This window comes from Schistocerca gregaria, chromosome 4 (assembly GCF_023897955.1).
Source record: "Schistocerca gregaria isolate iqSchGreg1 chromosome 4, iqSchGreg1.2, whole genome shotgun sequence".
In the NCBI taxonomy this organism is placed as follows: Eukaryota; Metazoa; Arthropoda; class Insecta; order Orthoptera; family Acrididae; genus Schistocerca; species Schistocerca gregaria.
Genome location: NC_064923.1, coordinates 265,734,295 through 265,761,267, shown reverse-complemented (window position 1 = coordinate 265,761,267; position 26,973 = coordinate 265,734,295). Strand labels below are relative to the sequence as shown.

General features: G+C 42.3%; 1 protein-coding gene across 1 annotated transcript in view; it reads left to right on the top strand.

Annotated features, from left to right (window-relative positions):
- Window positions 1-13,603: 13,603 nt before the first annotated feature.
- Window positions 13,604-26,973, top strand: part of LOC126365949 (ribonuclease H1-like) — a 55,029-nt gene continuing 41,659 nt past the window's right edge. Inside the window, exons 1-2 of the mRNA XM_050008733.1 lie at window positions 13,604-14,054; window positions 14,144-14,235. Coding sequence (XP_049864690.1) covers window positions 13,918-14,054; window positions 14,144-14,235 — 229 coding nt within the window. The 5' untranslated portion in view covers window positions 13,604-13,917. The remainder of the gene's footprint in view (window positions 14,055-14,143; window positions 14,236-26,973) is intronic.

Genomic DNA, 26,973 nt, shown 5'->3' with positions numbered 1-26,973 from the left:
TGGTGCTGTAATGACGTTCCAGGGCCTTCAAACAATGCAATAAAAGTAAGGGAAATGCCATTTGGCACTGAACGATGTGGGTTCTCCACTGTTTCTTTTTGGGCAAGTGCGTAGACGCTATAGTACTCATAATGCAGAAAGTAAATCTAAAAAACTAGCGTTGCTGCCAAACTGGTTGGCGTGTGACAAGAGGACTGCGCTGCCTTCCGAGCCCTACCGCACAGGACGCCACGGCAGGTCTGCTCTGCGCTCTGCCTGTCCTTTCTTAAACGACAGCCCTTTCTGTCTGTGTTTGTGCAGGCTAAGTTTTTTCAACTGTTGCTGCGTTTCCTCCATGTGCGTGTTTCCTCTATGAGTAATAGCGTTGACGCGTTTCTGTTACCGCCTAACTGCCGGCATGTTAACTCAGCGGATTCGGTCAGAGGTTTAGCTGCCCGCTGTAACTAAAAAAAAACCTGAGTTAATGGATCAACGACGAACTGAAACGGGTGTCTTGCGACGTTCGCCACAAGCCGATACAACGAACGAAAACGATCAAAATGAGATTTGCCTGCACGGTAGCTCGGCGTGTTCGGTCAGAGGGTTAGCTGCGCTCTGCAATTAAAAAAAATAAAAAAAACTAAGTTCACGATCAACAACGAACAAAAAGAGATTAAAAAAACCCTCATCGCCGAAGCAGGTGGCCACTCAGCTGGCAGCGCTCTGGTATGGCAGTACGGGACGCCAGCAGAGACGCCAGCGGAAAGCCTTCAGTCTTCGCTCCGTAGAAGAGCTAAAAGCTTTTTGAGCAAGTTCGGAGTAAAAAGGGAATGCAGAAAACGAAGTTCTGGGCACATTCTTTCATTGCTGACCGTGACATTATCGGGATATTTGACACAATTTATAATGATTTAAGAAATTACACTGCTAAATTTTCCAGTATCCTGAGAATGTCATTCTGTTTATTTGATGAGGTAGTGCAGATCTCCCTAGTTTAACTGACGAAAAAGGCCACTGTTTTAGGAAAAGTAATCTCACCTATTAAAAACATGTTCGTGACCTGTGTACGTGGTAACCAATTACACTACTGGCCATTAAAATTTCGACACCACGAAGATGACGTGCTACATACGCGAAATTTAACCGACAGGAAGACGATGCTGTGATATGCAAATGATTAGCTTTTCAGAGCATTCACACAAGGTTGGCGCCGGTGGCGACACCTTCAACGTGCTGACATGAGGAAAGTTTCCAACCGATTTATCGTACACAAACAGCAGTTGACCGGCGTTGCCTGGTGAAACGTTGTTGTGATGCCTCGTGTAAGGAGGAGAAATGCGTACCATCACGTTTCCGACTTTGATAAAGATCGGATTGTAGCCTATCGCGATTGCGGTTATCGTGTCGCGACATTGCTGCTCACATTGGTCGAGATCCAATGACTGTTAGCAGAATATGGAACAGTTGCGTTCAGGAGGGTAATACGGAACGCCGTGCTGGATCCCAACGGCCTCGTATCACTAGCAGTCGAGATGACAGGCATCTTATCCGCATGGCTGTAACGGATCGTGCAGCCACGTCTCGATCCCTGAATCAACAGATGGGGACGTTTGCAAGACAACAACCATCTGCACGAACAGTTCGACGACGTTTGCAGCAGCATGGACTATCAGCTCGGAGACCGTGGCTGCGGCTACCCTTGACGCTGCATCACAGACAGGAACGCCTGCGATGGTGTGCTCAACGACGAACCTGGGTGCACGAATGGCAAAACTTCATTTTTTCGGATGAATCCAGGTTCTGTTTACAGCATCATGATGGTGGCAACCGTATTTGGCGACATCGCGGTGAACGCACATTGGAAGCGTGTATTCGTCATCGCCATACTGTCGTATCACCCGGCGTGATGGTAATAGGGTGCCATTGGTTACACGTCTCGGTCACCTCTTGTTCGCATTGACGGCACTTTGAACAGTGGACGTTACATTTCAGATGTGTTACGACCTGTGGCTCCACCCTTCACTCGATCCCTTTCGAAACCCTACATTTCAGCAGGATAATGCACGACCGCATGTTGCAGGTCCTGTACGGGCCTTTCTGGATACAGAAAATGTTCGACTGCTGCCCTGGTCAGCACATTCTCCAGATCTCTCACCAACTGAAAACGTCTGGTCAATGGTGGCCGAGCAACTGGCTTGTCATAATACGTCAGTCACTACTCTTGATGAAGTGCGGTATCGTATTGAAGCTGCATGGGCATCCAATGAATAACCGTTTATCATCTGCATTTCTTCTTGGTGCAGGAATTTTAATGGCCAGTAATGTATTTGTTGTCTGTAGTGATGTTTACAGTTTTAGTTGTAACCGTAAAGTATACATTGAAGTGCTTTCAGTTTTTACTTGAAAAGTATGTTATTATAAACTGGAATCAAATTTACAAATCTTTTAAACAAGAAGTCGGAATACTGTCTCCTTTGTTTACATATATTTTTTCTTAAAATTGTTCTAGCACGACTCATGAATAGGCGCATTGTGTTGCCACCTACTGCCAGGTACTCCACATCAGCGATCTCAGTAGTCGTTAGATATCGTGATAGAGCAGAATGGGGCGCTCCGCGTAACTCAGACTTCGAACGTGGTCAGGTGATTGGGTGTCATTCGTGTCATACGTCTGTACGCAAGAGTTCCACACTCCTAAACATCCCTAGGTCCACTGTTTCCGATGTGATGGCGAAGTGGAAACGTGAATAGACTCGTACAGCACAAAAGCGTACAGGCCGACCTCGTCTGTTAACTGAAGGAGACCGTCGACAGTTGAACGGCGTCGTAATGTGTAATAGGCAGACATATATCCAGACTATCACACAGAAACTCCAAACTGCGTCAGGATCCGCTGCAAGTACTATGACAGTTAGGCGGGAGGTGAGAAAACTTGGATTTCGTGGTCGAGCAACTGCTCATAAGGCATACATCATGCCAGTAAATGCCAAAGACGCCTCGCTTGGTGTAAGGAGCATAAACATTGGACGTTTGAACAGTGGAAAAACGTTGTGTGGAGCGACGAATCACGGTACACAATGTGGCGATCCGATGGCAGGGTGTGAGTATGGCGAACGCCTGGTGAACGTCATCAGGCCAGCTTGTGTAATGCCAACAGTAAAATTCGGAGGCAGTGGTGTTATAGTGTGGTCGTGTTTTTCATGAACGGGGCTTGCACCCCTTGTTGTTTTGTGTGGAACTATCACAGCACAGGCCTACATTGATGTTTTAAGCACATTCTTGCATCCCACTGTTGAAAAGCGATTCGGGGATGGCGATTGCATTTTTTCAACACGGTCGATCACCTGTTCATTTGAAATTTGTGGTAAGGTCTTACGGGCCCAAGCTGCTGAGGTCATCGTTCCCTAAGCTAAGGCACTACTTAATCTAACTCAAACTAACTTACGCTACGGACAACACACACACCCATGCCCGAGGGAGGACTCGAAACTCCGACGGGGGGAGCTGCGCGGAAAGTGACAAGTGCCTGAAACCGCGCGGCTACCCCACGCGGCGCAGCTGTTCATAATGCACGGCCTGTCGCGGAGTGGTTTCACGATAATAACCTCCCTGTAATGAACTGACCTGCACAGAGTTCTGACCTGCATCCTATAGAACACCTGTGGGATGTTTTGGAACACCGACTTCGTGCCAGACCTCACCGACCGACATCGATACGTCTCCTCAGTGCAGCACTCCGTGAAGAATGGGTTGCCATTCCCCAAGATACGTTCCAGCACCTGATTGGACGTGTGCCTGTGAGAGTAGAAGTTGTGATCAAGGCTAAAGGTGGGCCAACACCATATTGAATTCCAGCATTACCGAAGGAGTGCGCCACGAGCTTGTAAGTCATTTCCAGTCAGGTGCGCGGATACTTTCGCTCACATAGTGTATCTGGATTATTAGCATCACTTGCTGCAGCAGGAGATGCAGCTGAGCTATTTCCGTCTGGAAGCAGATTTCCAGGAAAACTTACAAAGCGCGGTTAGTAAACATGCTTTGTCTGTGGTGTAAGGCTCCTTGTGGTTGCAGTGGGGCATCAGGAGCTGGCTGTGAGGAAAATGAAGACCGATGAATTCCACGATCTCCTGTCAATCAGAGTCCAGAAAGTGCGTTATTGTAAATAGTTTGAACGTGCGTGTAATGTGGAGAGGCTTAGTCTTAGAACTAGGCTTCATTTATGACCCTGGTATTTGCCAACACTTTTTTTCCAGTCCGCGCTTTGAATAGTTGTGAGCTGGAATGTTCCAAGTTACTGCTTTCATCTGACTCTCGCAAATAAAAGATTCGGTGTCAAAACTATCCACAGCGCTTGCATGAGCGGATGGAACGGTTACGGGTACGGGTACGGGTGAGCGGCAGGTAGTCCTCGACAGGTGTGGGAGCGGTCACAGGCCGTCGTCTGTTCCACTGGGAGCCCCGCCAGCAGAACCTCGCGGCGGCCGCTCTGCCGGCAGAGCTGCCAGCTGCGGCAGGTCCCATTGCTTCTGTGTGGCGTCCCTGCCAGCAGACCTGCCATGGCATCCCATTCTGGTAGGGCCCGACCTCTTCCGTTTCCTCCTCAGCCCTCAAGCCCTCTGTCACTGTGCTTGGAGTGCTCGCGTTCGCAGAGTGCTGTCTGGCCAGGCCAGGCCTTGAATATCGCTCAAGTGTGTGTAACTCGTACCAGATAGGCCAAATAGGACTATCTGGGGATAGAAGTCCGATACAATGAAGGGCAAACACGAATGGTCACAGGTTTGTTCGACCCATGGGGGAGTGTGACAGAGATGCTGAGAGAACTGAACTGGCAGATAGACGTGCAAACGGTACCTGTGCAAACGATAAATGATTAATCTAGGAATTTTTTACGACCCAACATGAATCGCTCCCATAGCGATTGTGAAGACAATTTCAGGCTAATTACAATACACATACAGAGGCATTTAAGCAATCACTCTTCCTGCTATCCATACACAAATGGAACGAGAGAAAGTCATGATAACAGGTACAATGGTACCCATCCTCAGTCATGCACTCCACAGTGGTTTGCAGATTACAGATGTAGATGTAGATGTAAATTCAGACTACAGATATCCATCGAACCATTGGGATGATTACAGTGTTGTAACATGTGTAAGTAGGCTGTTTAGGTTTTTTTATTGGTAACGCCGCTGCCACGTAGCGCTAGTTTTGAAATTTGTAAGACTGGATTCATGAACTGATATAAATGTTATGACTTTTGATGATATTAAGGTAAATACATTGTTTGTTCTCTATTAAAATCTTTCATTTGCTAACTATACTTATCAGTAATTAGTGCCTTCCGTAGTTTGAATCTTTTATTTAGTGGCAGTAGTGGCGCTCGCTGTATTGCAGTAGTTCGAGTAACGAAGATTTTTGGTGAGGTAAGTGATATGTGAAACGTATAGGTTGATGTTAGTCAGGGCCATTCTGTTGTAGGGATTTTTGAAAGTCAGATTGCGTTGCGCTAAAAATATTGTGTGTCAGTTTAAGCACAGTCGTGTATAATTTTTCTAAGGGGACGTTTCACATGTGGGCATGACTAGACATCCCGTGAAATGTCAGTAAATGCGTTGTTTGAAAACTGCCCAGATCAGATACCTTCATGATGAAAATGTGTTATATCTAATAGCGACATACAGGCTTGACCTCTTTGACGATGTCTCTGTTGAATATGGCGTCAGTGACCATGAGGCTGTAGTAATAAATGAAGTGAAAACGGAAGCTAAATCAAGCATAAATATTGACAAGTTCAGCAAGCTATATAAAGATGCAGCCATATCCTGTTTCTATGAAAAAATCAATTCATTTACCTGTGGGCAGAAAGATATAGAGGAAATGTGGCTCAGGCTTTGCAGAATAGTTGACCATGCACTGGATAGATATGTACCTAGTACAACAGTTATACTGGATGATCCCATGCATGGTACAGTCACTGTAAAGAAACGGCGACTACTGCACAATAGGTGTAAAACAAACAGGAAGACCTGAGACAGCATTTTGCTGTCGGGATGAATTGCGTGAAGCCTTCACAGTGACTACCATAACAGAGTGATTTTGAAAGCTGTCTCAAACACCCCAAAGAAAATAATGTCGTATGCAATGACTGTCATTGGCAACGAAGTTATTATCCAGAAAATGAGGGTCACAAATAAAAAAAATAGAAATGCTGATCTCAGTGTTCATGTATTGACGAAGACACAGAAATATCGCACAAGTTTGCTCCTCGCTCCGCTGCACGGATGACTGATATAGATATTAGTGTCAGGAAAAGGGCCTTTTCTACCATTATCGAACGTAGAATACGAATAACGTACTATCATTCAGAATATTACTTCTAATAATTATTAAATGTTACTCATAGAGACAGCACATAAAAACAAAGCTACATATTGGTCCTAGTGAAATTACTTCGTGAAAAAAAAACTTAACCCGAAGATTTACAGTACTGGAGAAGTAATATTCCAAGCCAAATATATTTTCTTGAACAAACAGTTTAATGAAAAAAATGTACATAAGTCTTTTTTTCAGTGAGGAAAACAACGGCCTTTAGACAAACGTAATACCATACCTTACCAGGTTTCTAAACTGGACCCATCTCGGACGAATGATCAGGCCAATTGCTTAGACTACTGCGCCATCGGAGCGGTTAATAAAAGTTGTAGAACTCTTAATAGAAAATGCAAAAAAGGCGTCATTTATTTATTTAATCGCAAGATAGTGCATGCTGAAAAAGATGGGATTTATTCCTCGTTCTAAAATATTTCAAACAAATCAGAAACGAATTATCCAGTCACCTAGTTTGATTCTTCGGCATGTCTCCCGTCAGTATAGCCTAATTTCTAAATTGAAGGAAAAATTCATTCGCACCACAGCATAATCCACACCTTTATTAGTCCATTTTCTTGCAACTGGATAATGTTACTCATAAGTAATTGATGCCAAATTTGGTTGCACAGATATATTCATTTGAGATCTAGTTTAAAATAATCAGCACATTTCTCGTATTCCAATTGTTTTAGGAAATATGAAAAAGTGGGGACAAAAATTAAGATAATGAAGACAGTAAGAAATTGAAGACAAATCACGAATGAGAACGTCTGGTCACTTTAATGATTAAAAGTATAATAAGATATTTGCATTGTTGTGCCGTTGGTTGTTGGTGGTATTGGAGGGGGTGGGGGGATATCGGGGAGACCGATGGTAATAAAAAAGAAGGGGCGTTATTTTTCAGTTCTCGCCTAGGGTGGCGAAATGCATAGCAACGGCCCTGGTCAGTGGAAATGAGAATCAGTTAAAATCGCTAAAATTAAAGGAGGGTCTAGATTCTAGATAGAATTTGCAACTGTCTTGGATCCCATTTTACTCGTGATTTGCCACAGACCCTTTGAACAACAAATGGTACCAGTGACGGAAAGAAAAAAAAAGTGAGTCGATCGATGATTTCCTTGGAGGGAGGACGCAGCATGGTATCTTGGCTGGAGAGTCACCGGCACACGTAGAAGTAACTTTGGGTGTGCTGAAGGAAAGTGTGCTACGACCATTATTGTTCATATGATAGGTTAAGGACCTGACAGACATTATTAATAGCAACCTCAGACTTTTTCACGTGACACAGTTATCTCTAATGAAGTACTACGTGAAAAAGTTCCTCAAGTTTCCATTCAGATTGTTATAAGTATTCAGAGCTGGGGAAAGGATAGCTAACTTGTTATTAATGGTCAGAAATTTAAAATTATACACTTCATAAAGCACAAAAGAGTAGACTAGTGCACAAAACTTAAGGACGAAAGTAGCTTTCCCATGACGTGTCACTACCAAGCAAACATAGCTCGATGAAACTTGGACCACACATACAAAGAACTGTCATAGTACAGTCTAGAAAGTAACTGAAAGAAATATGCAATGAGACGAACAAAAATGATGCTTCCATTCAAAGACAACAATTGCACTGATGTCACCGCGATTCCTGGTGGTCCCCTGGACATGATCCTTAATAGGACGTCTGATCATCACGCTCTGCAGCGTGCTCTCATGCTAGCCACAAGGCTGGTAAGGACTTCTTGTAATAAGACGTTCAACTCCTCCACAAATGTTCGAACACAGTATATGATCCAAAATTAGTGATATGGGCCTATAATTCAGCGGGTTACCCCTAATGCCCTTTTTGGGTATCGGTGTTACTTGAGCAATTTTCCAGTCTTTAGGTATGGATCTTTCTGTGAGCGAGTGGTTGCATATAATTACTAAGTATGGAGCTTTTGTATCGGCATACTCTGAAAGGAACCTGATATACAATCTGGACGGAGGCCTTGCCTATATTAAGTGATTTAAACTGCTTTGCTACACTGAGGATATCTATTTCCATGTTTCTTATCTTGGCAGCAGTTCTTGATTGGAATTCGGGAATATTTACTTCATCTTGGTGAAGGAGTTTCGGAAAACCGCGTTTAATAACTCTGTTTTAGTAGCATTGTCATCAGTGACTTCACTGTTGTCATCGCGCAGGGAAGGTATTGATTGCGTCGTACCACTGGTGTACTTCTCTTTGGATTTCCTGCCAGATTTCGAGACAGAGTTTCATTGTGGAAATTATTAAACTCACCTCACATAGAAGTACACGCTATATTTTGAACTTCTGCAAAACTTTGCCAGTCTTGGGGATTTTGTGTCCTTTTAAATTTGGCATGGTTTTTTTTACTGCTTCTGCAACAGCGACCTGACCCCTTTTTATGCACCATGGGGGATCAGTACCATCACTTATTAATTTATGTGGTATATATCTTTCAACTGCCGTCGATAGTATCTCTTTGAAATCATTCCCTATCTCTTCTACGCTTACATAATCAGATCGGAAGGAGTGGAGACTGACTCTTAAAGAGGCGTTAAGAGCATTTTTATCAGCTTTCTTCAAATAGATGTACTTTGTGTTTCTTTTTGATGGTTGTGGGTGTTACGGTATTCAGCCTAGCAGCAACTGCCTTGTGGTCGCTAATCCCTGTATTCGTCATGATACTCCCTACTTGTCCAGGATTATTTATTGCTAAGAGGCCAAGTATGCTTTCGCAACCACTTATGCTTCCAGTGGGCTCATGAACTAATTGTTCAAAATAATTTTCTGAGAAAGCATTCAGTGCAATTTCGGATGACGTTTTATGCCTGCCGTCGGCTTTAAAAGTATAATTTTTCCAGCATATCGAGGGTAGATTGAAGTCACCACCGACTATAGTTGTATGAGTGGGGTACCTATTTGAAATGAGACTCATGTTTTCTCTGAACTGTTCAGCAATTATATCTTCTGAGTCGTGGAGGGTCGGTAAAACAATCGAATTAATAGTTTAGTCCGATTGTCAAGTATAACCTCTACCCATACTATTTCGCAGGAACTATCTACTTCAATTTCACTACCAGATTAACTACTTCTGACAGCAATAAATACACCACCATCGACTGTATTTCATATATCCTTTCTGAGCACTGTTAGGTCGTTTGAAAAAAATTCGGCTAAACATATTTCTGTCTGTAGCCAGCTTTCCTACCTATAACTATTTGAGCTTCAATGCTTTCTACTAGGGCTTGGAGCACTGGTTCTTTCCCAACACATCTACGACAATTTAAAACTGCAACACCAATCGTTTCTACAACTACCTTACTGTGATTTAGCTACCCCTTTCACACGGACGCTCTTTCTGTGGTTTCCTCAGACCCTCTAACCTAAAAAAAAAAAAAAAAAAACTTGCAGTCCCTTCCACACAGCCCCCGCCAAAGAAATTCTGGTTGTATGCACAGTCTGTTAGTGGCACCAAAGTTAGTGTCCAGTCCCTGGCGAATGAGGCAGGGACTGACATTGAGAGTAGAAAAGCAAATGCCGAAATGCTTAACTCCGTTTTCAAATCTTCCTTTATACAGGAAAACCAGGAGAACTGCCCCAGTTTAATCCTCGTACCACTGAAAAGATGAGTGAAGTAAGTATTAGTGTCAGCGGTGTTGAGAAACAGCTGAAATAGTTAAAATTCATCAAAGCTCCAGGCCCCAAATGAAATCCCTGTCAGATTATATACTGATTTTGTGGCTGAGTTAGCCCCTCTTCTCACTATAATCTATCGTAGATACGTCAAACAAAAAACCGTTTCCAGTTGTTGACAAAGACTCTGGTCACATCCGTCTACAAGAAGGATAGTAGAAGCGATCCACAAAATTGCCGTCCAATATCCTTGTCATCGATTTGTTATAGAATCTTAGAACATACTCTGAGCTCAAATATAATGAGGTATCTTGAACAGAATAACCTCCTCAATGCCAATCAGCGAGGTTTTCGAAAAAGTCGATCATGTGAAACCAATTCGCACTTTTCTCACACGAGATACTGAAAGCTTAGGATCAAGGCAACCAGGTAGATGCAGTGTTTCTTGATTTCCGAAAAGCATTTGACTCGGTACCGCACCCACGCTTATTGTCAAAAGTACAATCATATGGGCTATCAGTATCAAGTGAAATCTGTGACTGGATTGAGGACTTTTTGGTAGGGAGGACACGGCATGTTATCTTGGATGGAGGGTTATCGTCAGATGTAGAAGTAACTTTGGGTGTGCCCCAGGGAAGTGTGATGGGACCCTTGCTGTTCATGTTGTATATTAATGACCTTGCACACAATATTAATAGTAGAATCAGGCTTTTGCAGATGATGTAGTTGTCTATAATGAAGTACTATCCGAAACAAGATGCGTAAATATTCAGTCAGATCTTGATAAGATTTCATCATTGTGCAGAGATTGACAACTTGCTCTAAATGTTCAGAAATGTAAAATTGTGCACTCCACAAAACGAAAAAACGTAGTATCCTGTGACTATAATATCGACGAGTCACTGTTGGAATTGGCCAACTCATACAAATACCTGGGTAGAACGCTTTGTGGGGATATGAAATGGAACGATCATATATTTTCAGTCGTGAGTAAAGCAAGTGGTAGACTTCGGTCTTTTGGCAGAATACTGGGGAAGCGCAATCAGTCTACTAAAGAGATTGCTTACAAATCACTCGTGCGACTCATCCTAGAATATTGCTCAAATGTGTGGGACCAGGTAGGACTAAACGGGATTTTGAACGTATACAGAGAACGGCTGCACGAATGATCACAGATTTGTTTAATCCATGGGAGAGTGACACAGAGATACTGACGGAACTGAAATGCCAGACCCTTGAAGACAGACCTAAACTATACCAAGAATGTCTATTAACAAGGTTTCAAGAGCCGGCTTTAAGTGATTACTCTAGGGATATACTAGGAAACCGTAGGTATCATTCACACTGGGATTGTGAGGATAAGATTAGAATAATTACTTCACGCACAGGGGCATTCAGTCATTCTCGACGCGCTCCATATTGAAAGGAACAGGAAAAAATCCTAATAACTCGTACAATGGGACGTACCTCTGCCAAGCACCTCACGGTGTTTTACAAAGTATAGAAGTATATGTAGATAGATTTCTTTCAGTTACCTTCTGGGCTACGCTGTAGCAGCTCTTTCTATGTATGACCCACGTTTCAACGAGCTATGTTACTTGGCAGCGACGCATCAACCGTAAGTTACTTTCGTCCTTAAGTTTTGCACGCGAGTGTAATATTCTATGACTACAACACCAATGAGTCACGACTGGAATCAGTCAACTTACACAAATAGCACTGCGTGCAATTTTGTAGTGACATGAAATGGAATAGTCATATAGGCACCGTCGTAAGTAAAGTAAGTGACAGATTTCGTTTCATTGCCAGGATACTTGGAAAATCTTATAAATCACTTCTGTGTCCCATCTTACAAGATTGCTGAAGTATGTGGAACCCATGCCAAACAGGAGTAACAGTGGACGTATACAAAGAATGGTGACACGAACTGTCACAGTTCTAATGACTCACGGGAGAGCCACAAAATTTCTGAAAAATCTGAACTAAAATACGCTTGAAGGTAGACGACGATTATCCTGCAGAAGCGAACTTAACAAAGATTCAAAGACCAATTGTAAGATAAGTATATAGAGACGCTACATATCGCTCCCGTAGGGACCACGAAAATAAGATTAAATCAATTAAAGCGTGCAAAGAAACGTATGTAGTCATTTCTTCTACTGTACATTGTCCACAGCATACGATTGGAACGGGTAAAAAGCCTAAGATGCGGTACCATGCTAAGTACCCTCTCTCAAGCACTTCACTGTGGTTTGTCTACCACGTATATAGACGTAGATTTATATGTCAGAAGTATATTACAAAAATGTATAAATTCCAAAGGGACCAAATTGCTGAGGTCATCGGTCCCTAGACTTATACACTACTCAAACTAACTTATGCTCAGAACAACACACACAGGCATGCCCAAGGGAGGACTCGAACCTCAGGCGGGAGCGGCCGCACAATCCATGACATGGCGCCTTCAACCGCACGGCCACTACACGCTGCAGTACATTGCAAATAGGTTTATGAAGTGTGTTCGGAAACTCCAATTACAAGCTTCTAGAAGTTGTAGAGGGTATTGAGTACATAATATTTTGAATAGGAACCCCTGTCCGGAAATGTACAGATTCCGTTCTACGAAGGTTTCAATTCAGATGTGTAACGCGTCCACGTATGCTGAGGGAAAGAGAAAATACACAAAGCTGCTTGCCCTGGAATGAAACAGGGTAGACAGGATGGCGTGTACTACGTCAGACGGTCATCTGATGTCACTTAACGTCTGCCTTGTGAAGTTTAATTTACGAGACTCCTGTGGAGACAGATTAGTATCTGCAGCCACGAGTTCTGGCCGCTGCCCTAAAAAGTGAAGAGCAGTAGGTGGGATGGAGAGTGTGTACCAAAAAGGTACAATGTCTGTAACAATATTGATAGCCGCCACGCCGAGCCGCTGTTGTTAGTGCATCAGTACTGTTCTGTATGTACGGTATACTGAGTTCTTTTCTGTTTTGGAATAACGTAAAGCCGGCGCGGTGGCCGAGCGGTTCTAGGCGCTTCAGTCCGGAACCGCACGACTGCTACGGTCGCAGGTTCGAATCCTGCCTCGGGCATGGATATGTGTGATGTCCTTAGGTTAGTTAGATTTAAGTAGTTCTAAGTTCTAGGGGACTGATGACCTCAGAAGTTTAGTCCCATAGTGCTCAGAGCCATTTGAACCATTTTTGAATAACGTTTAGTCTGGTTGTTAATGTGCTCAAATTATAAATGGATGTTTCGTTATGTCTCCTTCCGAATTGTTACCTTATAACTGTAATGCGTCGCACCTCATTCAGTTCCTCAAACAGAAGTGGATGAGTCAAACATCTGAATTGAAACGTCGTAGAACGGAAACGGTGCGTTTTCGAACATGGATTCCTGTTCAAAATATTATGAGCTCACTCCCCTCTATAAGCCCCAGAAGTCTGTAACGGGAATTTCCGAAAACCCTGTATATTCGCTGCGCATGTTATTATTTCGTAGTCCTTGTAAAACTGTATTCGTTGTAACAGTAGAGTAGAAACATTAAGAATTACGGATTTTTTTTCGGTTGGTTTTATCTTATTTGAAAGGAACATGGCAGTAAAACATAGAAGCTTGCATTTGGTATACGAAAATCTCTGTGTGAGCTAAAGCTTGCTCTTCGTATGTGAAATTTGTGTGTAAGGCTGGGAACATAAAATATTGTAAAACGGAAATTGTGGCTTAGCACACTATGTCTAATTATGAAACAACAAGGGACATTCGTTTTTGGTTTAAAGTATGGACCCAACAGAATTTGTACTGTTGTGCTACGTGTAAACTACAAGAAGTAGCGGTTATTCTTTGACATGGCGTGTCAACGGAAAATAATGAAACTCTGTACAATTTCGCTGAGTTAGTTTCCGAATATCGTACCTCATACAGCTGCCAGCATGAGTGAGATACTAAAATCATTCTCACCTCAAGACGATGACACAGTAACAGCGTTTGTGTATGGAGTTTATGAAAGAGATGGTCGTCGCGGTAGCAGAGGTGGAGTTGGAGTCTGGTTCGGAGAAAATCACACTCTGTAATTTCTTCTCTTTATGTTGAAAGACCTTTATATTTTAATTATAATGTTGTAGCGGCCTCGTACATTTTATGTGGTTGTCTTTTCAGAAACATTTCAGAGTCACTGGAGTCCTGTTATTCAAAGAGCAATGCAGAAATTAAAGCAGCAGCTCGTGCAATAGAACACGCCAAGGCCGCAGGTAATTATGCAAAGCAACAGTGAGAGCTTATTTAAATCATTCTAGAGAAAAGCGAACGTTCTTCTTTGATTTAAAAGCTGGTGATTTTATTATATTCTAATTGGTATTGCAGGATTATAACTGTGAATCTCAAACATGTGGTACGATCTCAAACATGTGGCACGAAATAGCAAACTTTCACTTACACTCGTATTTTAATTCTAAGGCAAATGACAAAGAAAAATCACTGAAAACCCGGTGTTACGCGTCTAGAGCGAATAATTCGGGAACTTTAGAATAACGTTCGAAATAATTTGTTTCACATTTTTGTTCGTTATCTCTTGTCTGCGGTATTACGCCACAGAAGCAGATGTTACTGAAAGTATATGGTACGTTTCCTATATCAATAACAGTTAATGTATTTAGTTATTTAAAAAATACGCAGACACAATGTGAATGTGTCGTAGACATAGAAATCCATTGCTCTGTCAGTTCAAGGAGTAACGATGTTTAAGAAGATTATTACCGCCACTAGTATAGAAGAATACTACGAAACATTTATTGTAGCTGTTTCTACTTTTACCTCCGCAGCATAAACATTTGGGTGCTGACTGATAAATACAACTCGTGGTAACAGCAAAGAAAGTAAATTTTAGGTTCATCTTATAATGGCCAGTTTGCAATTAAGACAGGATTAGCAGTTCAGATTATCTCGACATTGAACTTACACTGGTACATGTTACTGCATTTGTACAATTTATTGCGGGTGTACTACTGAATTTGAGAGGTAGGAATTTCGTATGAGTATCTCTCTGCCAGAGCTCCTCGACAACATAACTACTGATTAAGTTGCCGAAATCTACAGCAAGAAACGAAAGTTCTAGTACACTCCCAAATACAGTAACGGTTGAAGGCACTAGGAAGAGGTTATCCTGAATGGTTGGACTTGGCAGTCAGTCTTTTGCTGATTTTTGTCAACGAAATATTTTCTTTTCTAACTCGATCTTCTACAATAATTTAATATATCGTCAGAGTTCGAATTTATTGGCGTGAATACAATAATTATGCCACGGCAACCTCATCGTTTAACCCGGCGAATTATTAAATCTATTCCATCTTTTATACGTTGTAATGGCTCATCAAAAGGTTCAATACATATTCTAGGGGAACTGAAAAAAAAAGTGTCTATGTGATTACGCAAGCAGCAGATCATATAAAACGAATCTTTTGTGGTGCATATACTATCGTCGACTTTCTTTTTGCGTTTTACAACGACGTACAAGATGGAACAACAGAGCTACTACCTCCTCAGGTTTCAACTCTGACGGCATTCAAGTAGTGCGTAGCCGGATGCAAAAAGCAATGAGTATAAATGTCTATGGAGTGAGCATTCGGATGCACAGATCGAGAATTCAGTCCGCAACAACCCCTGCAACGTTGTAGCCTAAATATCAGTTATCGAAATGGTTCCCAACATTCTGAGACATTACCCCTTAGTGTAATCAGATATTAGCTAGCACCTGCCCTCCGACAACCAACACTAGCTCCTAGCTGAACTTTGAAGAAAAAAACAGAATTTTCTTTGAACTCTTTTAATTTTAAGATGACGGAAGATAAATGATGTTTAGTGTTTCTAGATGTTTTTTAAGCTATCGACTAATAAGTCAGAGACAATCGGTATTGCTTACTTCTAGCAACCTTTTCTTATAGAATGGTGATGCAGTACTCAGGGCATCGCGACTGCTATCTATAACTCCTCCTCAGGAAAGGATGTTGCTGTCCACGTGGAGGGTAATACTTTTACGAAACATGCTTCTTTTGCACCATTTCTCTCTTTAGCGACCATTGCTTCACTAATAGCCGGCATCCCCCTCCCCTCCCCATTTAAAATTAATCAAGTTAATTTACCATTGTAAATCACTTGGTTCCTTGTCTCCTTACTTCTGAACTGACGGAGGTTGGAAAACTTTAGGCTTCCGATGCTTTGTGTCCAACCAATGCCATTAATAGTAATAATAATTATTATAATAATAAAGTGTAGGCTCTACTAAAATGCAGTAGCTATTACATAGTTACTGTTGTGTTGTTGTCCCGTCAATAGTGAAGTAACTTCTTGTGCATTGCAGGAACTACCTGTAACTTCGGAAAGTCATTTTCGTGAGATGATTATGCACGTGTGATGTATATATCTTAGTTTTTCACGGTACAAAGTATTTGTCACACTTGCTGAGAAGCGAGCGTGACGACGGAATGCCAGGAGATGGCATGAGGATTGTACTATTGCAAAAACCGATAGGCAGTAGGCAAAATAAAAAATTGCGATACAGACTAAAACGTATGGTATTTCTAAAGTTTCTTGGTCGCTGTTCCGACCTACATAATGTCGAGAATATGCAAAGTATTAGTGGAATAGAATCACTATGTGAAGCAGGTGATGTTTATACATTCGTTTCATAAGTTGTAATCTTCACCACGTTGGGTCATGCGTGTATACTAGGATTTGAAAAAAAAAAATGTAATTGGTGATTACTTACGTACTCAGTATTACAGTCTTATAAAACAGTGATAATAGTAGTGTTATTTTAAAAATAATTGCGTTTCGTCACCGAAAAAATTACATTTTGCATCTCAGGGAATAATTACTCCCAGATTGGGAATCACTGGCTTAGCGTATTTTGAGTGTTATTACTTCGCTGCTGCAGACAGATCACTTTAGAAGTACCGTGAAACTTTGTACACGCGTTTTACACACATCATAAAAATATGACACCAGGAACTGAAGTTTTGCTTTTAACATATGAGGAGCAATGATATTATGCTTTTTCGCCACTGTACCATAACTCAGATGTTTTTCAGGTAACGAAATAAGAAGTGACAGCCAATAACATTGTGTACCTTTTCCATTGCACTTATTCATATTGTCGAATCATTTTTCTAATTAATTACGTTACAGTGACACTGTAGATGGCGCCGAAGTGTCATGAAATAATTACAATAAATACGGTTAGCGATTTGCACCTCCTTCTTGTCCATTATTATTTTAAATTTTTTCTATACAAGATCCGTGCGCGGATTTTGGAGTAATAGAAGAAGTGACAGCCAACAATATTTTTTTCAGGTTTTCTGTTGCATTGATTCATACTCTCGAATCTGTTCTAATTACTTACGCAAGGACACTGTATGGAAAATGTTTCATGCAGAAATACTTAGAAACACACAAGGGTTTGAGAAACATTGCATAAATTGGAGGAAATAAATCAGATTGTCATGTATAAATTTCATCTCGACATGAACTTAGCACCAGTATGTATACATTGCTGGAAGTTTTCTTATACACAGTTGCAAATTTATCTAGCACCGTTCACGTAAACACTAGACCATAAAATAGCGGAAATTCTTTCTACAACTGTAGACTTTATAATACCGCGTCTCGATATTTTTCGACATATAAAGTGCTTCAAATCAATGCGACATTTACAGTTATACATACTTTATGCGAACCTACGAAAAGTAACTGGTCCTTCTTTAACATACTTCTCTTTAAATCCGTAGCAACGACAATACCGCATATAGCTGTTAATAAAACTCAAACGTGCAGAAACTTGTATAAAACAAGGTGAAAACGAGTAGTATTCAAGTTTCGCTGTCACCGCAAAATGTGGGCAAGCAGCGTCGTCCCAAAAACACGTGAATAGCACGGTTTGATAGTGAGAACATGCTCAGTAGGTTATGCTCACCTCGTAGCTGTACCTACTCTATGGCAAAAAGTTGCGCATCGCAAAACGCACGCGACAGGCAGCGCCTAACTGTTGGTGCCACTATGAGCGCAGATTTTGATTTCTGAAAAGATTGTTTGTATTCTGAAATCCATTTCAAAGGTACCATTTAACGTCTGAGGAGATGAAACAATACCGAAATTTTAGCTGCGTTCGCGATAAACCTTATGTATTAATAATCTTCCCACGAACTGCTTGTGATTCCCGAAATTTTTGGGAGAATATATAGCCTCTAAATGTCTGGCAGTGGGAATGAAAGTACCACTATTGAGCATTTACAATGGCTCTGAAATGTCTAATTATCGTATTTGCTTTCCTGGTGATGACCTGAGGAGATGGCCATTTATATGCTAAGAAACGATTACGTGAAATTATAAATGTGGAAGTGGAGACCCAGGTTGAGTGGTTACGTTTACATTGGACGGAAGACGCAGGGTTATTAAGGGAGGCTGAACAGTTATGTTAAATTGGTGGAGATCGATGCAGGACTGGATACAATCCTCCATCAACCTCCACCATTTAAACGTAACAGGCTACGCTCCCTAAATAATGACCCTCTTTTCCCCACCCAATGTAAATGCAACCACTCGATCCAATCCTCCACTTCCACACTTGCAATTTTATGTAACGGTTTCAGCTAATATTGGTTCCAAGACGCCAGTTTGTTCCAGTCGTACCTGTTCAGTAGCTCTATCGTTTCCAGTAGCACGTGATACTGGTCATGCTGCGTAAGATTTAGGTATGGCACTGCCTGTAAGTGAAATATGCGCTTTGAAATCCTTCGTGTTGGTATTTTTATCATAATTATTTGATGCTCTTGAGTGAAATCTGAGTAATGTCTGGACGTGCACTATCTTGAATTCCCAAATCAAATGAATCGAATGTAACCAATCCATATGTGTTTGGACTGTTGCTGGAGTGCACTACAGTGAATGCCTCTGTGTTTGTCATATTTTGTTCTTAGCGTACGCTCGTCGAGAACAAATCCTTTCACCATTGTAAGTTGTGAAATACAGATTTGGTTGCTGAAGGTGTGGGAGCCCTAATTTCTCATATGTTAGCTGATTACGCAAAGTAACTGAAGCACCAGTATCCAGCGGAAGTTTCACATTTTCATTGACATTTCGTAAATTAATGAACAATTTATGGTTGTTCCTTCGAATTTTGAGTGTCGGTACTCTTCCCTGGAAGACGATTACATTTTGATTCCTGGTAGGGTGCACAATTGTTTTGTGAGAGCTGAAGCGACTTCTCAACAGCGAAGTTCTGCTGCGTGCTTTTAAGTTTACGATTCGCGCGATTTCGCTACCGCTTCGATCGAGTTCTGCTAGGATGAGTCTTTTTGAACTCCGATTGTGAAATAATGTTTATTTCCATTTTGTGTAATTGAGGACTGCGAGGAACTGGATTCACTTTATGTATCTTCTGTAAGAAAACTTCCTGAGTGTATCCGATTTTATGATAATGCCAGCATTCCGCTTGATGGAAAAGCAATGTTTACGGCTGTGTTATGAAGCATTTAGTACATGACATTGATGCGCAAGTGCAGTCGTGCAGCCTCGCGGACTGGCCACGCGGTTTGAGGCGCCTTGTCGCGGATTGCGCGGTCTCTCCCGCCGGAAGTTCGGCATGGGTGTGCGTGTTATCCTTAGCATGAATTTAATTTAGTTTATGTAGTGTGTCAGTCTAGGGACCGATGACCTCAGCAGTTTAGTCCCTTAGGAATTCACTCATTTTTTGCAGTCGTGCCGGAGGGGCCCCGCTTCGAATTACGGGCAGTCGCGGTCCTGAGCAACATGAACTGTTTCCGAGTTGCGGGCCAGTGTAGAACACTTACAAAGGGAGGATCTGACATCTGTGTCATCGATTTTGATCAAGTATTGCAAGGACGTTCTACTTTCCAAATAAAGAGACACGTGTTTCGGCTTTTTGCTAGACACACCCTACACTCACTAGTTTTTTTAAAAAAAATCGATGTCAAAGCTGATGAAATGGTATTATAAATGCTATACATCGAAAGATCGTCTAAAAACAAACATTTTTATTAACATAATCTTCTTCTTCTGCGGATCTACAACTCATGGCGAGTTTTGGCCTCATCAAAAATCTAGTATTTTCCAGATCCTGTACCCATCTTCCGAAAGTCGTCTATGACTCCGTCTACCCATCTAGCTTTTGGTCGACCACGTTCTCTCTGTCCACCTGGCTTTTCTTGTAAAACTTTTTTTGGTATTTCTGTATGATACATCCGTGCCGCGTGTCCAGCCATCTCAGCCTAGATGACTTCACAATTCTTCTAACAGGCTGGTCTTTGTAGATGGCGTACAAGTATTTATATAATATGGGGTCCAAAGTTAATAATGTTCGAGTTATTAACGATTTTGTGTTTTCGTGATGTAGGTAGTGTTCCCGTCATTGTAGGGTATGTAACAGAGCGAAGTCGGTGATCGAGCAGTGTACTCATTTCGGGGGTATTCATACTAAAATGGAACGATACAGAGAAGATTAGCAAGCAGGAACCACGGCTCAGCGTGTTCTGTCAGAGGGCTGGCTGCCGTCTATAATTCAACGCTGAACTTGCTTTTTTCGGTGTTTCTAATAGTATTCTGATACTGGCAATAATTATCTTTCCCTTTTTTAAAAGTAACATCGGGAGATGTGAATAATAATCAAATAACTATATATATATGTAATACACTCCTGGAAATTGAAATAAGAACACCGTGAATTCATTGTCCCAGGAAGGGGAAACTTTATTGACACATTGCTGGGGTCAGATACATCACATGATCACACTGACAGAACCACAGGCACATAGACACAGGCAACAGAGCTGCACAATGTCGGCACTAGTACAGTGTATATCCACCTTTCGCAGCAATGCAGGCTGCTATTCTCCCATGGAGACGATCGTAGAGATGCTGGATGTAGTCCTGTGGAACGGCTTGCCATGCCATTTCCACCTGGCGCCTCAGTTGGACCAGCGTTTGTGCTGGACGTGCAGACCGCGTGAGACGACGCTTCATCCAGTCCCAAACATGCTCAATGGGGGACAGATCCGGGGATCTTGCTGGCCAGGGTAGTTGACTTACACCTTCTAGAGCACGTTGGGTGGCACGGGATACATGCGGACTTGCATTGTCCTGTTGGAACAGCAAGTTCCCTTGCCGGTCTAGGAATGGTAGAACGATGGGTTCGATGACGGTTTGGATGTACCGTGCACTATTCAGTGTCCCCTCGACGATCACCAGAGGTGTACGGCCAGTGTAGGAGATCGCTCCCCACACCATGATGCCGGGTGTTGGCCCTGTGTGCCTCGGTTGTATGCAGTCCTGATTGTGGCGCTCACCTGCACGGCGCCAAACACGCATACGACCATCATTGGCACCAAGACAGAAGCGACTCTCATCGCTGAAGACGACACGTCTCCATTCGTCCCTCCATTCATGCCTGTCGCGACACCACTGGAGGCGGGCTGCACGATGTTGGGGCGTGAGCGGAAGACGGCCTAACGGTGTGCGGGACAGTAGCCCAGCTTCATGGAGACGGTTGCAAATGGTCCTCGCCGATACCCCAGGAGCAACAGTGTCCCTAATTTGCTGGGAAGTGGCGGTGCAGTCCCCTACGGCACTGCGTAGGATCCTTCGGTCTTGGCGTGCATCCGTGCGTCGCTGCGGTCCGGTCCCAGGTCGACGGGCACGTGCACCTTCCGCCGACCACTGGCGACAACATCGATGTACTGTGGAGACCTCACGCTCCACGTGTTGAGCAATTCGGCGGTACGTCCACCCCGCCTCCCGCATGCCCACTATAAGCCCTCGCTCAAAGTCCGTCAACTGCACATACGGTTCACGTCCACGCTGTCGCGGCATGCTACCAGTGTTAAAGACTGCGATGGAGCTCCGTATGCCACGGCAAACTGGTTGACACTGACGGCGGCGGTGCACAAATGCTGCGCAGCTAGCCACCCAGATCACTCGACATGAATCCCACCGCACATTTATGGGAGATAATCGAGAGATCGGTTCGTGCACAACGTCCTGCATCGGAAACACTTTCGCAATTATGGACAGCTATACAGACAGCATGGCTCCATAATTCTGCAAGGGACTTCTACAGAGTTGTTGAGTCCATGCCATGTCGCGTTGTTGCAGTACGCCGAGCAAAAGATCAGACACGATATTAAGAGGTATCCCATGACTTTTGTCTCATCAGTGAAGAATGTGCAATATAGCTGCAGTATTTGTGGGTCAAATTCGCCTCAAAACGTGGACAAAAGAATCTTTTTTTTACTCCTTCAAATAAGACGCTCCAATCCGAAAATATAAGAAAATTACACTGTTAGCAATTGCTATAATTAATTACTGCCGACAGCTTTCGGAAAAATTTCTTGATTAGTTCTGGACTCGTGTCCTATAAAGGTAGTTTGGATTAATTTCATTTCTGCTAGGTATCTCTCAATCCCATCGATAATCCATTCCGATCCACGTTGTCAGATGTCTGTTGCGTCTGCAGTTCTAAGCGATAGATGTGAGGTTAATATTTATACTAAAACACATAGTCATACAGCCGAATGGGTAAAATTCGTACTCTTTCACTTGCACATAGCCTAAGTTGGCAAAGACAAGTAGCAGATACTTAGCGTCTTCCGTTGAGTTTATAATTGTTTGTTCCGCTGACTCCTGTCCTTGGGGCTGAGTAATTCTTCTAGTAACTGATGACTGTGGCTCAGGCACGTATGCCAGTGTCCAAGGCTGGACGTACACTATGTGATCAAAAGTATCTCGACCCCCCCCCCCCCCAAAAAAAAAGCATGCGTTTTTCATATAAGGTGCACTGTTCTGCCACCTACTGCCAGGTACTCCGCATCAGCGACTTCAGTAGTCATTAGACATCGTGAGAGAGCGGAATGGGGCGCTCCGCGGAACTCATGGACTTTGAATGTGATCAGGTGATTAGGTATCACTTGTGTTACACGTCTGTATGCGAGATTTCCACACTCCTTAACATCTCTAGATCCTCTGTTTCCGATGTGATAGTGAAGAGGAAACGTGAAGAGACACGTACAGCACGAAAGTTTTAAGGTGGCTATAATTTCGCACCTTACAAGCACTCATCCACATACTTTGCCATGACCTACAAACACAATTAGGTATCATGTGATAGGTTGTACATAGTATATATGAATATATAAAGGAGACAGACATTGTCACGTACGTTTTGTAAATAATTGTTAACGCTTATGGTATGAAAGGTGACGGAGTGTCTTTATTATTAAAACGGCGTAATGAATGGTAGCCTATACTAGTAGAGGTTGGAACGCCAGTGGAAATGAAACGGCTGGCGGAACTGAAGCCCTGGGTGGAAGGCCCACACAGGTGTACTGGTCCTAGTTAAACACAGGAAATACCAAGACGGACGTTGTAGCACCTAAGCGCTGGTACACAATAGAGTCACGACCGGCCTGTGTTGTAGGCGAACGGGAACGATTATACTTCGAAAACGCTGAAAATCTTGGACGCAGGTAAGAGGAACGAAGAAACGGCACTTCGAAATCACGCAGGTTGGGTTATTTCCGAGGATTTTTACTGAGGAGCGTACCATTGTAGGAGTATAGGTTTTTCCTCGCAAACTTTCCGCGCTGGGCGACAAAAGACTAAAATATGGTTGGTCGGCGATCGGAAGAATCTGTAGAGAGGGAGAATATTCCGTGGTTTCGGGAACATGATTCGTTTTCGGATTTACGATGGTGGGGAGCCAAGCCTTGCTGGGAAGCCAGCGCTGGAGAGACGTGCTCTTCCGTTTTGAGCTCCCGTATGTGTATCAGCTTCTTGTTGGCACGGCTGCTCTCACGAGATTTTATAGTTAGAACGGTTAGGCACTGTACTGTTGTGAACTTATACGATTCTGGACTTTGCCTCCGGGTTGGAAGTCGTCGTTTGAGTACACAGCATTCAGTGATTGAGAGCACTTCTTCTGTCTATACTTATGTTGAGGCGTTATCTGAACTTCGTCCTTGTGGCTGGGAGTTAGCGTTTCTCGTCTGTAGGACACAGGAGAGGACGTTACTAGAGTATAGTAGTCAGAGGACCGCCTTCAGCCCTCCTACTCTTTGAAAGAGTTTTGTGGCTGGAGTCTTATTTCAGTCGACGCCACATTGGTCGACTCGCGCTCCGGTGATGAGGATGAAATGATGATGACAACACAACACCCAGTCCCTGAGCGGTGAAAATCTCCAACCTGGCCGGGAATCGAACGCGGGCCCGCTTGCATGGAAGGCGAGCACGTGAACCATACAGCTGAGCAGGCGGACAGTGTGTTAAAAAGTAGTACAAATTGATTTATTGTTTGGTGAGACCCTTAATTCTTCATCTGAAACTAAGCAAATGGATGGAAATTTTACAATCAGTTACAAGCTTGTAGAGTGGACCAACTCCCATGGTCCAGAAAAACAAAATACCTTAAGAATGCAGAATAGAAATACAGATCCTCCAGATCTCAGACTCAGCTTTAATTACATATTATCGAAATATTCAGTCAATAAATAACAAATAGTTGCAAGTTGAAGTCTACTTGTCAGACAGCAGTATCACGGTTGATGTTACCTGTTCTTCCTCAAAAAATTGTAACGTTTTGTCTACATACTCATTTTTATAGGCAACAATAACTATATTGCCTTTACCAGCATTAATTATTGAAGCTTCATTATTTTTCAATTTGAGATTAATATTGTTATTCACTTTCGTTTCTTTACTGCAAATGCTACTCATAGCTGCCATTTCTTTTTCTATGATGTTGTTACATTCATGAACTAACTTGTTGCAACCTATCTTTCTTCTTGTGCAGCTTTACTGTTCTGTCAGCTAAAACTTGTTGCACTAATTTCTTGTTTATTGAAGGCGTGTGCTCATACTGCTTAACGCCAATGAACACTTTCACATAATCTGACATTAGGTTAGCTTAGCACTGCCTAGACCAATTTGTAGGTGAAGCACAAAATCATTTATTACTGTAGAATCACTAAGCCTGGTTGCTTCATTTTACTTTCACATTCACGATTTTTTCAATGCTTATTAAAACCAATGACCAAATCTGTTTTTAAAAAATTTTAAGTCAATGTCCATATACTTGGTGACAGTCTTTCACACCTTGACAGGCACATATTTCTAAATCTTAAAGCAATTAACACTATTAATCGTAAATTGAAAAATAGAGAAGTTTTAATAACTAAAGCCGATAAAGGCAGTACAGTTGTCGTTGCCTACAAAAGTGAGTATGCAGACGAAATGTTACAATTTTTTAAGGAAAACGGCATCACTGAAATTAGTACAGATCTCGCCATTAACCTGCAAAAAGAAGTCGGAACTGTTTAAACAATACTGAAAGCTTGTTCGGGAAATTTCAGAAAAATCGTTAGTTAGACGTTTTCAAAGTGAACTCAAGGTATCTTTTATTTTGGCAGTAAATTTTCCGTTAAAAATAGGCAATATCTGACTAGTCAATCAATGGCTCTGAACACGACTTAACGTCTCAGGTCATCAGTCCCCTAGAACTTGGAACTACTTAAACCTAACTAACCTAAGGACATCACACCCATCCATGCCCGAAGCAGGATTCGAACCTGCCACCGTAGCAGTCGCGCGGTTCCAGACTGAAGCGCCTAGAACCGCATGGCCACTATGGCCGGCTATCTGACTAGTAACATGCTCCTAATACCAGGTAGTTTGATATTACAAGCATGTATACGAACGTTCCGATTGACGTGACACTTGAAACCGTTGAAAAGAACCCTGCATAAAAAGTTAGCTGTGATGCAAATTACAGAACTGATGAGGTTGTTAAAGGTAGCGCTCAAATATAGTTATTTTTCTTTAATGGTAAATTGTATGTTCAGTCCCTTAGCATCCTAGCTCACATTCTCATTACCTCACTTGAAGATAGCTTCCTCATTACCGAGTCAGAATTTGAGAGTAAATCGATTTTATGCGCGTTATTTTTACATTTGATGGAACTCGTCAAGAATTAGATACATTATTTAACACCTTCAACGGCTTCCACGAGAAACATACATTTAAATTAAAAGTAAGAACAGCGACCTAAATTTCCCTGATCTGAAATTACGAATTAATGTATCGTTATATTTGTAAAAATAAATTTTGTAACTGGCTTATACATTTCTAAGGCCTACTCCTTACGAAGAAAATATTTTTTAGAAGTACTGAAACCTAGGGCTAATAAACCTTTGTTTTGTAATTGGTTGGCTGGTTTCTCAACCTCTTCAGATTTACACAGTTGCTGATTCACAGCCTTTTATAAGGCTTTCAATGTTACCGATATTTTCGCCGCACGCGACAACGGTCGTATTATCATTTAAATCCGTCTCGTAGATGAGAAAGTCTGAACTCCGGCATCGCACACAATAGTAACAATTCTGAGTTCCCCCTTCTGATTATTGGAAATTATGTTTATGGTGACAGAGACAGACGTTAAATCGTGTGGGTCAAATGTGTGATGAAGTATCAGGTTCTTATAAGCTAGAACAAAAAAAGGAAGTCATTGCGGTTTGGGATGTTATCTCTGACTGACGAAGCGAACTTGATCCGAAATGAGTCGATTCATTGTAATTACGCCAACAGGGGACAACTGGAGACAATATTTTTACTTTTTAGATTTCTAATTTGTTAGGTGGTTAATCTGCATTTGATTCAATAAAGCAGACGGTGTTACAAAAAGCAGGCCGGCCACTGTGGAAGAGCGGTTCTAGGCGCTTCAGTCCGGTACCGCGCTGCTGCTGCGGTCGCAGGTTCGAATCCTGCCCCGGGCATGGATGTGTGTGATATCCTTAGGTTAGTTATATTTAAGTTGTGCTAAGTCTAGGGGACTGATGACCTCAGATGTTAAGACCCATAGTGCTTAGGGGCCTTTGAATCATTTGAATAAAAAGCAGCAGCGTGATTTTTCATTATGAGACCGACAAAAGTTT